Below are 16,787 nucleotides of genomic sequence, written 5' to 3'. Positions count from 1 at the left end.
AGTCCGGCTGCTCCAAGTGGTAGGTAGTGTAGAAAGTCGGAAAGCGCTAGTCCTCATTGGGAAAGAAAAGAGGTCATCGGCTCCCTTGTGGGGAGTTCGTCCTGACGTACCGCCTGGGGGGCGCATCTTCGCCCAGCCATGCCCGAACCGACGCTCGAAGCTCAACAACACGCGCTGTCATGATCGCATCTTGTCTATCTGTACTGTAACGACCCGGGCACATTACATTCGAACCTCCCTTCTTATGAGGGCTTGCTGAACGGATCACGTATTCGCCTCGCGGGCTGGCAGCCGCCATGCTTTCCGCATTTACAGCTCGGCCGATCATAGAGCTAAAGCCGGGGGTAAAGTCCAAGATTGAGACAATCCTCGCGCATGGTGCGCTTCCCCAAACCGCCAACATCCACATAGACAGCTTCAGCTAACGGGTTGCCACAGGCGATCGTGTGTTCGTCGGCCTTAACAACGGTGTCCTTCGTATCTATCGAGTGAATGAGCTACCGTCTTCGTCACCGACCAAGGCCAATGGCTCTCAACTGACCGCGACGAGCCCACCGAAGGCGACAGACGACCCTAAGGCGACCCAACAGCCCAAGAAACCCACAGATCTGCTTCGCGAAATTGAGAAGTTTTCGAACAGAGCAATCGATCAGCTTGCAGTCATCAAAGAAGCCAACACACTTGTCTCGCTGTCGAACTATTACGTATCGCTGCACGATCTCGGAACTTATGAACCCCTCGAAACTCTATCACGAACAAAGAACGCAACTTGCTTCGCCGTGACATCAAACATCGTCAAGGATGCAGCCACAGGAATACCAGAGATTATTAGTCGCCTGGCGGTGGCAGTTCGTCGCCGCCTGCTACTGTGGAGTTGGCACGAGAGCGAGTTGGGCACTGACGTGGGTGAGGTTACCCTGCCGGAATCGATACGAACCGTGACCTGGGCCAGTGCGACAAAGGTCGTCTGCGGAATGAACTCCGGATACGTCATGGTTGACGTGGTTACCCACGAAGTCGAAGATATCAACAGCCCCGGTCCTGCAGCATCGGGCGGGCAAGCCAGTCGGTTTGGAGCTGTCAGCAGTGCAGGCATGGGCTACATGGGTCTCGGAGGTTACATGCCCAAGCCGCTTGCTGCAAAGTTGGCAGAAGGAGAGCTACTACTCGCCAAGGATATCAACTCCATGTTCATCACCGATGAGGGTAAGCCCGTCGAAAAACGACAGATTCCATGGCAATCGGCTCCGGAACAAATCGGGTACTCGTACCCTTACATCCTAGCATTGCAACCTCCGTCCAAAGGCTCTCTGGAAGTAAGAAATCCAGACACTCTGCACCTGCTGCAGACCATCCCGCTCCCTGGCGCGGCGCAACTTCACTTCCCGCCTCCCAACCTCAGTCTTGCTCATGCGGGCAAAGGGTTTCACATCTCTAGCGACCGATGCGTGTGGAAGATGGGCGCTACTGACTACGACGCGCAAATCGACGAACTGGTGGAGAAGGGCAAATTCGACGAGGCCGTTAGCATTCTGAACATGTTGGAGGACGCTCTGCTGCAGAACAAGAAAGAGACTCTCCGAGAAGTCAAGATGTTGAAGGCCGAGACTCTTTTCAGGCAAAAGAGGTTTTACGACTCCATGGACCTCTTCAACGAAGACGACGTTCATGCACCGCCCGAGCGAGTGTTGAAACTTTTCCCGCCTTCCATTGCTGGAGAGATGTCCGGTTGGGCGCATGGCGCACAGCCAGAAGAATCTGGCAGTGACGAAAAAGAGGGCGACGAAGAACATCATGAGAAGGCTAACGGAGAGAAGCCCGTCAAGGAAGACACAACTGCAACCCCTACGTCACCTGCGAAAGGGGGCGTTGGTTTTGCCAAGCTGTTCATGGGACACCGAAAGCCAGTACAGTCGGACGCTGCCTCTATCATGTCCAAGAAGGACACGATAGATGTCGAGGAAACAGGCAGCAGCCGAAACAGGCCCGGGGACAACCAGCCCTTGGAAGGGGATGACCTTCGGGACGCCGTCAGATCTTTGGCTGGATATCTCGTTGGAACAAGGACGCGCTTGCAACGGGTCATTGACCCGAGTACCGGCAAGCTGAAGCGATCTGATACTAACGGGTCTACCGAGGAGGCAATGAAAAGTTTCATGTCGGGACCGCACGTCGAAGAATCAAGCAGCCAGCTCGAGGGGGAGATTCGAAGGACATCGAGAATTGTCGACACAGCTTTATTCCGAAGCTACATGATGACCAGCCCTTCCCTGGCCGGCCCCCTTTTCCGACTTCCGAACTTCTGCGACCCGGACGTTGTGAATGAAGCGCTGCTCGCTCACAGCCGATACAATGAGTTGGTAGACTTTTTCAGTGGCAAGAAGCTTCATTCCCAGGCACTGGAGCTCCTCAAGCGCTTCGGGACCGCCGAGGAACCCGATGAAGCCGCGCCAGGCCTACACGGGCCTCAACGGACTGTGACCTATCTGCAGACGCTACCACCGTCCGAGATCGATCTCATTTTGCAGTACTCGGAATGGGTTCTCAGAGCAGACTCGAAATTGGCTATGGAGGTATTCATTGCCGATTCCGAGAACGCCGAGACATTGCCTCGAGCTCGGGTTGCGCGCTTCCTGGGAGGGATTGATCCAAGTCTCGAAGTTCAATATTTGGAGCACATCATCATCGAGCTCGACGAATCAACACCAGACTTTCACAATCGTCTGGTCGAGCTATTCATCAAGCAGTTGAAAGACAAAAAGCGAAATGACGATTGGGACGCGGCGATGGACCGCTTCGTGCAGTTCCTCAAGACCAGCAGCCAGTACAGCCTTATCAAGGCATTTAGCCTTATTCCGCGGGATGGTATGGTATTCCCGTCCTCATGATCATCATCTAGACTAGCTGACCTTGGGCAGATCCCGCCTTTTACGAGGCTCAGGCCATTGTGCTGAGTAGCATGGGCTCGCACAAACAAGCTCTAGAGATATACGTGTTCAAGATGAAGAATTATGCGAAAGCAGAAGAGTGGGTTTGATTCTCTTGAGAAGCTGCACGTGAGCGCTAACCTGTGTAGGTACTGCAATCAGGTGCACAAGTCGAAGGATTCCAGACCTTCATCCCCGGATCGGTCACGACGACCCTCGTCGGCGGGCGACGCCGAAGACGCATCTCCGTCCATCTACCACACGCTTCTCTCGTTGTACCTTACACCTCCACCACCCCACAAACCAGCGCACGAACCGGCCCTCGAGCTACTTTCGAGACACGGATCACGTCTACCGGCAGCTTCGACGCTGTCTCTGATTCCCGACGATCTCCCGGTCCGCGATCTGGAGTCATACTTCCGTGGCAGGATTCGGTCTGCTAACAGCGTAGTGAACGAATCGCGCATAGTGGCCCGGCTGCGAGACACGGAGTTGGTGTCGACACAAGCGCTGCTGCTCCTTGGCGATAGCATCCCTGGCGGGCAGGGTGGTCGCAACAGAAGGGTGGTCATTACGGAGGAGCGCCTCTGCGGCGTGTGCCACAAGAGGCTGGGCGGTAGCGTGGTGTCGGTCCTGCCAGATAACAATGTCGTCCACTACGCTTGTCTCAACAAGGCATCGTCGCAGAGACCACACAGCTCGCGAGCGGGGAGCTGGGCTCGGAGATTTTCGTGAACAAGGGTGGCGGTGTCTTCATTTCGGGGTGGGGTGTCGGTGTTGGGCTTTCTTGGTACATATTGGTAATTGCATAGCCTGGGTATGGAGCAGCGACATGGTACAGCAATACCCCCGTATATAGGTGACAAAAATGTACGATTGCGCTGAAGAGAGATATCGCGTCTTGTCGCTCAGTCATCGTTGGGAGGTGCCTCCTCGCCGTAGTTTTCCTCCTCGAATGCGTCGTCGACGGCGGACTTGGCGGCATCGTTGGCTTTGTCCTCCTCCATGCGTGCGGTGAGCTCCCTATTAATGTTGTCCTGGGCGGCGTTGATGGAGTTGCGCAGGGCGTTGAGGTAGGCGGCCTTGTCGCCGGCGCCAGAGGTTGGCGGAGCAGTGAGGGACTCGGAAAAGGTGAAGGGCTCGTTGGTGGGAGATTTGTAGGTGGCGGAAAAGCGGAAGACTGGAGCCGAAGCGGCGGTACCGTTATTGGTGGTTGCCATGGTCTCTATGCCCATCAGGGGTTTCGTAGGCCAGAGGGAGGACAGAGAGGCGTGGGATTGTTGACTTCGTACGCTCGGGGGTGGCCGTTGAGCGCTTCGTTCAAAGAGAGGAAGCGGGGGATGAGAATTATGACGAAAATCAATGGGTGCAGTGTGGCTCGGCAGGTTTTTGGCCTGAAAGAATGCGATCTCGCCCCTCCATTCCAGCTGACCCAGAGGGCCACAGTATTGTTCCGCTGAAGATGGGACTCTGAACAACTGCGGGGTTACGCCAGTGACCACAACCTAGGTACACTACCTAGGTACCCCCAGCCCACTGGCCGGCCAGGGTCGCAACCCGCGGTGTGCCAGTGGGCACAAGGGGCTGGCGGGCCGGTAGCGTGTGCGATGTACGGGCGTGGAGGGGGAGGGTATGGTTGAACTCGCTGAAATCAATCTCAGGAGCCTGAGGGCACTTGAGATGGGATGTTCTCTGTCGGTTCAGGGCGCGTGGTCACCTGTAGAAGTCTGAAAAGGGGCGTTGATGGGTGGTGACTTCGCCTTAGCGACTCACCGCGCGAACATCCCCGCCTCCTTCAAGTCCGTATACCTTGGTAGTCCATATACAGAGTACGAGGCAGACAACCCGCATCCACTGAATGTCACATTGGGTCAATTGCGGCTGCAGATTGATGGATAGATGGGGATATACTAGATACCTGGTATTATGTAGTGCGTATTATGTGCAAGTGTGCAAGGTAGACTGCGAGGGGCCAGCCGGGGGTAGGCATTGATACTCGTCAAGTTTACCTCACTCGGTCAGCCCTGGAGGCGCAATCCACTTCCTTCCCTTTCTCATAACCACCCGCTATTCTCTCCCTCGTGTTGCTTCCCTACAACATCATCGATTCTCTCCACTTTCCTTAAGATATCATCCCCCTCCCCCCATTTTCGAGGAGGCCCTCTTGATACCAGCCGGACGAAACCTCTCAACACCTGCTGCTACTAGCACCCTTGCCCTCACCGACCGTGTCCCTTCCACGGAATAGAACAAACAGCCCATTCACAGAGACATACCTTCACCCGATCTCGATTCGTCCGAAGCTCCAAGATGTAACAGACCCCTAACACACCCACGACAATGCAACCAGCACGACCCCCGCCCCGAGCGCCGGGCAGCTTTAGCCCTCTCCCGGGCTCGTCAGCTTCCAACGCACCGTCACCACAACGTCCACGACCGCCCGCCCGTACCGAGTCGTCGTCAAGCGAAGAGAGTCTCTCGATCAATTTCGTCAAGCCGCGAACTCACGCACCGAGCGCGCCCATACAACCTTCTTCTGGGACCCCAATCTATGCTCAGTTCTCCCAGGCCAACTCGAGTACCGCGAGCCTGCAGAACTTTTCGCGCCCGACTGCTCAGAGGTCGGGAACCACGCCTGGAGGCCCATCCGGTCACAGCTCGGGAGGGGGAAACGATCTGAGCGTGAGCGCGACTGCTGCGACTGCTGCCCGTACGGCGAGCCCTTTCACCAAAGGCCACTCGAGGAAACATAGCCAGACACCCGGTCTGTTCGACTCGACGCTGCCCTCGACGAGCACATCGAACCTGTCCCAAGTGGGCATGTCGCACCCGTCCGCCAACTCGTCTTCCACAAACCAACATCAGCATCACCACCCAAGCCCCGCCCTTTCGGCAAGCCACATCGCGGCGCAGGCTGCCTTTCAGCACCAGACTAGCCAGCAGCAACAACAGCACCAGCAGCTGCTGCACGTCCGGCAGCGGTCGCAGACCGTCCCGAACCCGGCCAACGGCGACGGTGACAACGTAAGGAGGGGGAGCAACGGAAAGGGCCCACTCAGCCCGCCTATGCTAAGCCTGACCGAGGCAAGCGGTCCACGAGAGAACGCTTTTGGGACCCAGGGATACCACAAAGGTCTTTTGGGAAGCCATTCGGCCGCCGCGACCTCGGCCGCGAACGCAGCCGCGAACGCAGCCTTCCCGCGATCGGGCCAGACTTCACCAGGCTTGCCGCAGCAGCAGCAGCTACACAATCCCGGCCAACCTCCACCCCAGCTGATCCCGGATCCGAAACCGGTGAAGCCAGAAAAGTCAAAGGTCAAGCTGTTCTCACGCCCAGTCAAGATCGGCACCAAGGGCGACCCCAAGGATAAACCACTCCCTAGCCCGAGCAAGATCGGCAGCGCGCTCGCTTCGTTGCAGCGAGGAAACTTCAGCACGAGTAGTCTAATCGACACCAGCGGCCAGTCAATCTACAACCTGAACAACTCGTCCTCGGCCACCATCCGCGCGGTGCCCGAAACGCCCACCATGGAAAAGGAGGGCAAGGAAAAGGAAAAGAAGCATCACTTCCTGTCGCGGCAAAAGCACAAGCTCAAGGATGACTACCATCTTCCGCTGTCTTCCGCATCGAGCAACTCAAAACCCACAGACCCCAGTGCCCCCTCGAGTTTGTACAGTTTCAACTTACCCCCTAGTCCGGCCCCGACTGCAACGTCGTTTGGCAAGGCGCGGCGGGACAAGAAGACTGAAAAGGAGAGCAGCAACCTCAACGTCGAGTCAAGCTCGCTCCCGTCAGAATGGCCAGGGCCGAGCAGCCTACCGAGCCTGACGCACCAGTCGTCGTATCTCTCCGAACCAATCGACGCAGGCAAGTACGGCCTCAACAGCATGGCGCTCGACGATGCCTGGCCGTACTTGAAGGCGAAGATGCTCGTCATATTCGAAGGCGAGGATTTGCGACAGCCCGTGGAGGATTTCAACCGATTAGTCGCTTTACACATACAGTATTGTATTCAGCGCAGGTCCCCCAATATCATCCTGGAGGACTTGCGCGAGCTTCTCGCGACCGGCTTCGCGTCCTTGGACATGACCCTCAGGCGTACGCAAGAGGACAAGGTCATTCCGGCTCTCGTCGAGATGTGGCTCATCACCTACACCTCCATCCTGCCCTACATGCAGGCCGTCTTCCTACCGCTAGACCTAGAGTTCTCGGGCTGCGGCGTGCTCATGAATCCCGACCAAGCCCGCGACTTCTGGGGTGGTATTAAGGCACCGTCTTCCGATAGCGCACCGTATGTCAGTCCCGCATCCGCCGTTCTCGACGTACGCCGCATTGTCCTCACAGCATATCGCGACATCGTCATCCTCCCCCGATACGACTCACTCAAGGCCATCTTCTCCCGATTATCTCTCGAATTCCTCCCTTCCTCGTTCGCCTCCTTAGCCCTCGCCTCCCCGCTGCCAGACCCGGCGCTCTCCTCTAGCCCGGCAGACACCATGAACATGATGCGCCCGGGCACAGCCATGAGTCTGGACCCCTCCGTTGCGAGTTACAATTCCAACCCGACGACGCTCCTAGGCGACGGCAGCGCGGGAGGAGGCGGCGGCGGCGGCGGACGCAGCCGTGGCCTCAGCAATGTCAGCTACGCCAGCGGCGGGAGCGATGGGCAGCTGCGGCCGTTCACACGCGAGCAGAACGTTGAGGACTCTAAGCAAGTCACCGAGATGGTCGGGCGCATGCTACAGTGCATGAGCATCCTCGCCAGCATCGGCGGCGTGGCCGGCGACGGCAGTGACGAGGGGAACAGGCGCATGGAGGAGCTTTGCCGTCTGCTGAAGCTTAACTGGCTCGGCAGGGGCCGGACGGGGAGGAACCGGAGGGGTATTGTTGGCGGCAGGCGGCGGGAGATCCCCGAGTCGATCAGGGAAGGATTGCGCGTCGTTTGAAGAGACGCTGTAGTGGAGGCGGCAGGTAGCAGCTCTGGTATGAGTGGGAAGGAAACGGTAGATGGTGTTTGTTTCCTTGGGGGGTTACCTATCAAGTCTTTTTAGACGACGTAAAAATAACGCGGTACATGGCTACGGCCTCCGTAACGGCGTTTTTATGGGTGCCAGACAGGCTGGCACCCCTCGTTCAGGACGTCAACGATCACAGCGAGGTGTTTAGGCTGTCTGGCAAATGTGTGGAGGGCGTCTTCGGTTCTTGGACGCCCGTTAGAAAGTCTCATGCAACATGAATGGTTTGGTTGGCATTGTATATGAAATCATATAGCTACGTGCTTCTTTGTTTACCTGTCATTAATTCATCGCGACTCCAGTGGTTAGGTTCGCCAAATGAATATGCGCTGGAGAAGTTGTTTTTCTGCTGGAGATAACAGAAAATGCTGTCGTTTACCAAGTGTAATCCAAGACCTGCAAAACTCACCAGTGTCCGATTGATGAGGCAAAGTACAGACGCAATGGTGAGCATGTTTAGTTGTCACGGCAATATTCCAGGGCATGCAGACGGAACTTGTTTGAATTGATTTATTATGGAATTGAGGGCTGTAAGCTATTCTGCCAGAGTCCATTGGGGCAGTTTCAAGGTTCTGGTTCACAGGTCAGCGTATTGTTCCCAAGCAATTCCATGCTGATGAAGTGTGAAAGTGATGTGTCAGACAGAATATACTGGCAAGTAACAGGTTCCCATGACGGGAACCCGAACAGACTAGGTTTCTTCATGGTCGATTCGGTTGGGAAAAGAAGACAATGTTTCTTGAGTGTCATCATTCGGAGGTGAGGGGAGAGCAGCGACAGAAATGGCCTACCTGACGAGAAAGCTGGAAGCTGGTCGTGGTGAGTAATCGACCAGAATTTTCGTATAGCAGCAGCAGCGCGGCTCTTCACCAAACACAGAGCAGGACGTTGCCTTTCCCGGGGAGCTTGAAGTGAAGCTGCTGAGCGTCGCAAAGGCGAACGACTGGGAAGGGAAGACGACGCTGCTGCCCCAGTGTCGATGAGAGCCAAGATGTGGTGATATCGAGAGGTGGTGAGAAAAGGAACAGGCGTGCAGAGGAACAGATTTTATAGATGAGGCTCACGACGGAAAAATTGGGGACACAGTTGGGAAGATTTTTCCTGTCTCATTTTGCACGGCCCGTTTTGCACGTGACCGTATCTCAAGGAAGGTCGAGTCCGGGAAAGTGATAGTCACCACGTGACTGCAAGGTTAGTCGGACATGATCGCCGTGATGTCCGATCCCCGCCTCTCGAAAGCCGACTTGAATTTCATTGGCCGGCACCCTAAGATCCATGTCACCAGACGTGGACAAAGGGGAGGAGGGCCGTGGGCACGAAAGACAGAAAGACCAACACGTACACAGGTCGTTCGGTGAACACGTGGTGGCCATTGACAGACGCAAAACCTAGCGGGGAAATGGGCAGCTCGACGCGATTCCAGCACTGCCATTTCCGTGGCCCCATTTGTCATCTCACGGTCTCGCGTCATGTCAAAAGCCGGAGGAGCGAAAGAGAAAATGCAGGTGCAGATGCAGCAAGGCGAGGCGACTCTGACTCTTCTGGCCACCTGCTTCGGTGATATCCTGCGACACTGCTTCACCCCTGGGCGGATATTGCTGAAGAAGCTTGGCTTGTTGCATAGAAGCGCCCCCGTGATGCTTAGGTGAATATCCCGCATCTCATGTGGAGCTTCCCGCCAGTTCGATCCGGCATATCCATGCATTAGAATCTGGTAATTACATGAAATGTTCCACTAAAGCGGTAGGTGCCCCATACCCCAGTCGAAGCAGAGGGTGGTTTCCGGCGCTCCAGCCTGACATTCTGGCATGGTCGCCCGCCCACCTCACGCTCCTCCGTCCCTGCTCTCTCCCGTCTCGCGCTCTTGACCTCTCTCGACCCTATCCGAACGCCTAATAGTATACCGCCTTGTCCGTACCTACCTTTACCTCTTCTCTTGCCCGTGTCTCTTGAACCGCCTCAGGATTTGGATTTGGCCGCAACTTGACGCCTCACCGTCCGCAACCTCCTCTGCAACACCACATCAAGCCGGCCTCTCTCCCTCTCCCTCCCTCCCCCCCTCCCCTCTCCAAATCCTCCCTCATACACCCCTAGGCCCGCCTCTCTTTCAATTCTAGGTACTTTGTCGCATCTAGGTCCTGAGATTCGTCTCACCCATTCTGTGGCCTAATCGCAGTCTGTAAAAGCAGAACCCGCCTGCGGAGAGTCCAGCTAGTATCCAGAGCTCGCTCAGGTCTCCCCCCTCCCCCTTGGGTTCTTCGCTTGCGTCTTTGCCGGCCTTCTCAAGCCTGCAACCGCAACGACTCGCCCGCCCACTTCGCACCGTCCCTCCCCCAAAATCTCCCTCTCCCGCTTTTCCCAAATCAAGGCGGCGCGGAAAGGCTTGTGTTCGTTCGTCCGCCCACGCTCGACGTGTGCAATAAAAATTGGGCATTCGAACAACCCGCCCCGAATGTCATCGACCAACGTCGATTGAAGCACGTCGGCCACCTCACGAAGGATTCCCACTTTGTTCGCTCGCTTTCGCTATCGCGCGATCATCGACACATACACACACACAAACACACTCTCGGGGCTCGCGTCGTTCCCAACCTTTTTTTTTTTCCCTTCTTCGAAATCGCTTCGACGCTCCAACGCATCTTTGCCTTCTACCCCATCCGCTCGCCACGTCCCTTTGCGGGTGCCAGCTTTCCTCCCGTCATCGGGCTCCTTTTTAGTCGCACCCACACAACAACCACCTGCCCACCCGGACATCTCCTTTCAGTTCCTTTCCTCTTCATTTATGGTCGCATCCCGACTTCCCCTACCCAAAATATCCACATTGTCGTCACGCCGATCATCGATGCCTTTGCGGTCCCTCTTCACCTGTTGACCCGGCTGTTTCGCAAGAACGACGACTACTCCTGCCGCAATCGATAACGCTAGTCGAAACCGCCGCAACACCCACGCGCGCGATTGAGACCACTTCCCGCGTCTCGCAACCCACGACCCTCATCGCTCTCGCGTCGCGCCATCACCACCTCGCCCGACAATCAACCCGTCACGTCGCGGCCGATTGCCAATACGGTTGAAAGATCCATCACGTCTAGGGCGCAGGCGCATGAGATAGTGCGGAGGGCAGAAACGTCGATATCCACGCTGTGGATCATCGACACGCTGAAGACATGATGACGAGTATGGGACCGTCTTTTGCAGGCCATCCTGCCGGCATGCAACAACATCCAGGTGTTCCCGGCCATCCCATGGCTCAGGGAATGCCTCACAATCCGGGTCAGCAAGGCCCACAGGGCGGAGGAATGCCTCACCAGATGCATATGGCGGTGTCAGGGCCTGGTGGTCAGGTTAATCCAAACCAGTTGATGGGCGGCATGCCGCCGGGTGCCGGTGGTCCCAACGCTCACGCTCTGCAGCATCTCAATCCTGCCCAAAACCCAATGTTCCAGCAGAACCAGTTCGGTAACTGTACGTCGGCCCTTGCCGGTCTAGATGTTCTGTATCTCTCCACTAACGCGGACTTGCCTAGTCAACAACCCAGCCGCGATGGCGCATGCCACCCAGCTCGCGCAGCAGCGGTTATTCCAACAGCAGCAACAGGCACGGCAGGCGCTCATGGCGCAGCAGGCCTTTAACGCGAATATGGCCGGCGTCAATGGAATGCCCATGGGCATGCAGATGAACCCCATGAACGCGGCTCAGCTTGCGGCAATGCGCCAGGGCATGCGACCGGTAAATATCACGTCTCTGTACATTCGCCCTAGTAAGCACGCTGACCCGGGCTGGTAGCAGGGACACAACCCTCAGGCACAGGCAATGCTCGCCCAACAGATTGCGCTCCAGCAGCACCAAGCCGTCCAGAACCAGCAGATGCAACAGGGCCAGCAGCAGGGCCAGCCGGTCCAGATGAACCCTCAGCACATGCAACTCCAGCAGGCCCAAATGGCTGCTTCGATGCAGGCCCAGCAACAACAGCAGCAGCAGCAAGCACAGCAACAACAGCAGGCCCAGCAGCAGGCCCAGCAGCAGCAGGCTCAACAGCAGCAACAGCAGCAGGCTCAACAGCAGGCCCAGCATCAGCAGCAGCAGCAACAGGGTCAGCCTCAGGGTCAACCGCAACAGCCCCAGCCGCAACCTCAGCAGACGCCGCACCAAACACCGCAGCAGCAATCTGCTCAGCCCGTCAACCCTCAGTCTGCCGGCCAACCCACGCCATCCCAGACTCCTGGGCCTGCTCCGAATCAGCAGCCGCAGCCTCCTCAGGCCCAAGCCCAACCTCAAGGACCCCCTCAGATGGCTCCCCAACCCGGACCGCAACAGATGAATCCTGCACAGCAGGCCGCTGCCCAGGCTGCCGTCGCCAACAGCATGGCTATGGCGCAGCAAAGAAGAGAAGGGATGAAGGGGCACTGCCTGCTCAAACTCATGCAGTTCAGCGAGCACTTGAGCGGTTTTCCCGTAAGTCAAGCTTCGCGGCATCTGTTTACTATAGATCACTAACTGATCGACAGGGTTCCAAGGGCAAGGACGACCTGTCCTACTGGAACAGCTTCGTCAGCCAGTTCTTCTCTACAAAGGGCGTTTTCCGCCACTCGGTACATATCACGGATGTCGAAGACCAGGCGGACAAGCAATACGAAATCACATACCCCGCCCTCCCGCGATATTTCCACACCCACTTCGACAGTGGTGTGAAGAACATGCAGTTGATTATGGAGAAGGGAACCACGGACAGGCCGCTTCCCGGTGATGGCCATTGGATCGAGAACACCAAGTCGAGCCTCGTCTACTGGTTCGAGAGCGGATCGCACGTAAGTCCACGCTGTTTCTGTCGCGTTAAAAAAAACAAAAACCAGCATCTAAATCTTGTCACAGCTCGTTGCGACGGGTACCGTCCGGGCGCACTTTGATGCGGAGCAGAAAATTGAGCTCTTTGAGTTCCTGACCAGCAACCACGAAGAATACATCTCGCGGAAGGCTGCCATCGAGGCGGCGAAGCCTGTGCACAACTGGGTCAAGGAGTGGCACAAGGTCAACTCCCAAGACAGTAAGGCTTCGCCGGAGATGAGCAAGAAGGGTAAAGCCCGTCCCATGAAGTCTCCGCAAAATCCTCCGCCAGAAGCGCTGGTGGATCTTCCGGAGTCGGCAGTGAAGAGGGGCATGGGGGTTACTGAAGCCGTCTTCCAATTCCTCGAGGTATGTGACAGCTCTTCCTTCTCTCCCATGCATGCATGTAGATCTCCGGTGCTAAGATGACATGCAGATTGCTGAAGTGATCGGCCAAATGAACCCTCTATTCGCCTTTTATCACACCCACCCCAACCTCGGCCCCTACGCTGCCCTGGAGCAGTACGTCGGCCAGATCAACGCGGCGCCGCCAAACATGAATGGTCAACCCATGCCTCAGGGCCCTAGGACACCCAGCTTCGGCCAGTTCCCGATGGGCGCGAGCCCAGCACAGCCGCATATGCAGCTTCCTGGCTCGCCTCATGTCCAGGGCAGCCCTGCTCAGGGTCACATGCAGGCACCCGGCATGCAGATGCAGCAGAGCCAGCAAGGTACCAGCTCCAGCGGGCCTAGTGCAAACACGTCTCCAGCCTCCAACAAGCGAAGACGCCCATCTGGTGTCAAGATGGAGGAGGATGGCTCCCAGGCGCCGACTCCCGGCGGTCCTCAAGTCAACGGGGTTCAGAACAAGGGCAAGCCGCCTACGCCGCGGATGGCAAAGAGGATGAAGGGCAACCCGGCATGAGCTGGTGGTCTCGTCTCTGGACGTCCAGGTTCTGCTCTAATTTGAGTCCGGCTACGCAGGCACAGTAATGCCTTTTTTATATCATCATTATGCAGCATGGCGGCGTCTTAGTGCTTGGCTTTCTGGCTCTGGGATCTTCAGGGTTGTTCATTCGCGGGTGTCCGGCAAGCATTTGGTCGTTCGGAGCTGGTCGGAAACCATCTTCGGTCTATCCCTCAAGGTGTTCTCGTTCGGCATCCGGATTTGCGCCCCTTTCGACTACGCCCACCCGGAGGGCGGAGGACAGGCAAGTACCTGCACGGGCACGGGGTTGCGACGTCACCATTTTGTCTGCCGTACAAGTGGTGATGCACGCGCCCCCAAAGAAGGCGCTTCTCGCTCTTTGCGAGGGGGCAAGCCAGGGCGGCAAGTTGTCGTTCTTCAAACGAGATGCACAGAGGCTAATCAAGACAACGAATGTTGTTCATGTTTCTACAACCCCACCCACTTGTACGATATCATGCCCGACTACGGTCTAGCTAGGGCTCACTGTTTCATGTTCTTATCCCGTCGACCTTGCCTTGCTGCTATTTTCACCTCTCGAGTCTATTCTCGATCACGTTTCCATAACTCTTGTTCTTACTGGCGAGGAATCAGTTGGGGGAAAGTTGGGTTTCTAAAAAAAAGAAGTTCTCTGGGGAATTCCTGGTGGGAAAGATATTTGTTCCAGTCTTCCGGCGGCGGAGAGGGGTGGTGTTTTGTCGGCGTAGTCGTTGTCGATTGCCTTTGTTCTGTTCCATATCACAAATACCTAGTCTCTCATCGGAAAGGAAATATGCATACCCCCCAAGGATGTTTGTCAACCTCGTATGTGTAGTGGCTTTGCCAGAGTGGTGACTTGACGTTGGGTGAACTGATTTGGCCGGCGCCCCTAATGTCTGATGACGGTCATATTCCCCTCGTCATTTCGACTTACGTTGTTCGTTTGGATTATATGTGTCAACAAGCCTGTGAGGCGGCCTCACAGGCTTCAACAGATTACCCTCCTGCGAAGTAATCCCACAACCTTTCAACACTACCGCGACTGAAAACAAGTACATATAGCAGGGCAGCAGCAGCGGCCGACTTGCTTTCTTCTCAGGCTGTGCATGGAATAAATACGTAGCACACTTTTTCTCCCCCTTACCCCTGGACGCCAACCACTACCCCCATTCTCCGGGCCTCTCGCCGCACCTAAATCCTAACGACAATAGCCTCCCTCACCAGCCGGTCCTTGATGCCCCCGACAACGGCGGCATTCACAAGAACCGTCTCGCCCGGCCGCCTCCTGCCGCCACCCCACCAAACGTGCACCCAGGCTGCGAGACACTGCCCCAGAGCCGCCCAGCCCCGAGCCCACGCCCTCGGGTCGCCGCTGGCCCTGGCGAGGGCCTCGCGTAGCACGACGTCCTCGTACGCCGCCTGCAGTGGATCGAAGGCGACGGTCTCGCGCCCATGGCCGCAGTGGACGTGACCGAAGACGTGCAGCCGCGGCCGGGCGCGCCAGAGCTCGCGCAGGAGGAGCTCACAGCCCCAGCCGCCGCGCGGGTCATCCATGTGGCCCTTGGGCGGGCCGTGGGTGACGAGGACGTCGGTTGAGGCGGGCACGGCGCCGGCCCATGGGTCCTCGGCCGGTGACCGCGGGTACTGGAACGCCCAGGCGCCGTGGCGCGGGGTGTAGGGGCTGCCGTAGACGCGGATCCCACGCGGCCGGCCAGGGAGTTTGAGAGTCATCGAGGTGCGGTTGAGGTAGGTGATGTCGCCCCAGTCCAGGGGGTTCCCTTCGTCGTCATCGTCGTCGTCTTGGCCTCCCGCGGATTCGTCCGCTTTCTCATCTCGGCTGCGCCCAGCCACCGGGCTCCTCCCCCCGATCCCCGAGGATGATAGGCTCTCATCGAGACACAGGTCGTGGTTCCCGGCGACGACGATCTTGTGTCTGTGAGGCTGGACTTTCAGCCAGTCCAGCGCGCGTCTCAACTCCCCCCTCGTGCCCGACGCCGTGAGGTCGCCCGCGTGGACGAGGATGTCTCCCGGCGGCAGGCGCGGCTGGAAGTTGTGCGTGTCGGAGATGCAGACCACCGTCACCGAGTGGCCGTCGCTGTCGTGCCCGGTAACGGGATATGAGACGGGGAAGAAGTCGTTTAGGTACCTGGCCATCGTCGTCAGAGGATTCAGGCGCAGCCGCTCCCACAGGGTGCCATCGGACCGGTCGAGGATGGCGTCTAAGCCGGATGGTGTACGGAAGAATGCCATCTTCCCCGGTGTTGTTAGTTTCTAAGGCGATGACGGCTCGTGTTTTGGCCGGTACGATGTAACATTGAGAATCCAAAGGATGTTGGGAGAGCAATTCCGTTCCGAGTAAGACGTCAGCGCGCCAGTTTCCGTCCTTTATCGTTCGTATAAGGGCGAGGGCGAGGGTGTTCTTATATATGGCGAGAGGAAAGACCCGGCTGGCTCTGTCTAGCCTACGATCCGGTAACACCAGCAGCACCTTGTGAGTCCGCGGTCGCGTTATACAAGGGGACCTGTGCGCGGATGGGTTTGCGATGGTGAGGTCTGTCCGACCACTTTCCCCAGCCGCGTGATTCCCCCTCAGTGACATGCTTGTGACAAATCACCAAAGTCCCTGCAGGTAACAACAGGTTTATTGGAAGGTGCCAGTCAGCAAACCCGCCTAGGGGGGGGGGATAATGCGTTGGAACTGGACCAAGTTGTGCCAGTGAACCACGCATCCCACGCTGTTCGTCTAATGTTTTCTTTGGTTTGCGAAGGTTGCCATTGTAACAGTGAGTAGAGTAGTTAAGCAGAAGAGAAGTGGTGGTTGTTTAAAAGCATTTTGTCGTTCCTGCCAGCAACAGACACTGTTTGCAAAATTTCTTAGTGAGGACCAACCAACAACGTCTGGCTAGTTACACACAGAGCAAGCAAGCCTTGTGTCGGCCGACGTCAGACTCTAAATAAAAAAAGTTTCAGTTGTCAATTCATCGAATTGAATCAGCAAAAGAACAGGTCCATCCAGGATTCGAACCTGGGCTTACGGAAGATCTGGGGTTGAGTCAGAATCCGACGTCCTAACCAAC

The 16,787-nt window shown here is 56.9% G+C and overlaps 5 protein-coding genes across 5 annotated transcripts; 3 read left to right on the top strand and 2 right to left on the bottom strand.

Annotated features, from left to right (window-relative positions):
* The first annotated feature begins 124 nt into the window (after positions 1 to 124).
* CDEST_06299 (Putative vacuolar sorting protein 39/Transforming growth factor beta receptor-associated domain 1) lies at positions 125 to 4,343 on the top strand. The gene is made up of 4 exons (XM_062922458.1): positions 125 to 378; positions 439 to 2,865; positions 2,919 to 3,027; positions 3,077 to 4,343. Exons 1-4 carry the CDS (start codon positions 297 to 299, stop codon positions 3,660 to 3,662), a joined length of 3,204 nt encoding a protein of 1,067 aa, XP_062778509.1. The 5' UTR covers positions 125 to 296; the 3' UTR covers positions 3,663 to 4,343.
* CDEST_06300 (Putative EKC/KEOPS complex, subunit Gon7 protein) lies at positions 3,836 to 4,147 on the bottom strand (the record flags this gene model as incomplete). Its single annotated transcript, XM_062922459.1, has 1 exon — positions 3,836 to 4,147. The coding sequence occupies one exon, from the start codon at positions 4,145 to 4,147 to the stop codon at positions 3,836 to 3,838; it is 312 nt and encodes a 103-aa protein (XP_062778510.1).
* A 655-nt stretch (positions 4,344 to 4,998) lies between the features above and the next one.
* CDEST_06298 (Putative TORC2 component Bit61/PRR5) lies at positions 4,999 to 7,875 on the top strand. The gene has a single exon (XM_062922457.1). It carries the CDS (start codon positions 5,268 to 5,270, stop codon positions 7,872 to 7,874), a length of 2,607 nt encoding a protein of 868 aa, XP_062778508.1. The 5' UTR covers positions 4,999 to 5,267; the 3' UTR covers position 7,875.
* A 2,655-nt stretch (positions 7,876 to 10,530) lies between these two features.
* CDEST_06297 (Putative LIM-domain binding protein/SEUSS) lies at positions 10,531 to 16,639 on the top strand. Its single transcript, XM_062922456.1, has 6 exons — positions 10,531 to 11,405; positions 11,467 to 11,669; positions 11,727 to 12,395; positions 12,449 to 12,748; positions 12,813 to 13,133; positions 13,201 to 16,639. The coding sequence occupies exons 1-6, from the start codon at positions 11,108 to 11,110 to the stop codon at positions 13,687 to 13,689; spliced, it is 2,280 nt and encodes a 759-aa protein (XP_062778507.1). The 5' UTR covers positions 10,531 to 11,107; the 3' UTR covers positions 13,690 to 16,639.
* Positions 14,900 to 16,712, bottom strand: CDEST_06296 (Putative calcineurin-like phosphoesterase domain, ApaH type, metallo-dependent phosphatase). Its single transcript, XM_062922455.1, has one exon. It carries the CDS (start codon positions 15,958 to 15,960, stop codon positions 14,902 to 14,904), a length of 1,059 nt encoding a protein of 352 aa, XP_062778506.1. The 5' UTR covers positions 15,961 to 16,712; the 3' UTR covers positions 14,900 to 14,901.
* Between the last annotated feature and the right edge of the window lie 75 nt (positions 16,713 to 16,787).

The sequence above is a fragment of the Colletotrichum destructivum genome, chromosome 4, assembly GCF_034447905.1.
Source record: "Colletotrichum destructivum chromosome 4, complete sequence".
Classification (NCBI taxonomy): domain Eukaryota; kingdom Fungi; phylum Ascomycota; class Sordariomycetes; order Glomerellales; family Glomerellaceae; genus Colletotrichum; species Colletotrichum destructivum.
Note: the sequence above shows the minus strand (reverse complement) of the source record. Positions and strands in the feature narration are given on the sequence as shown.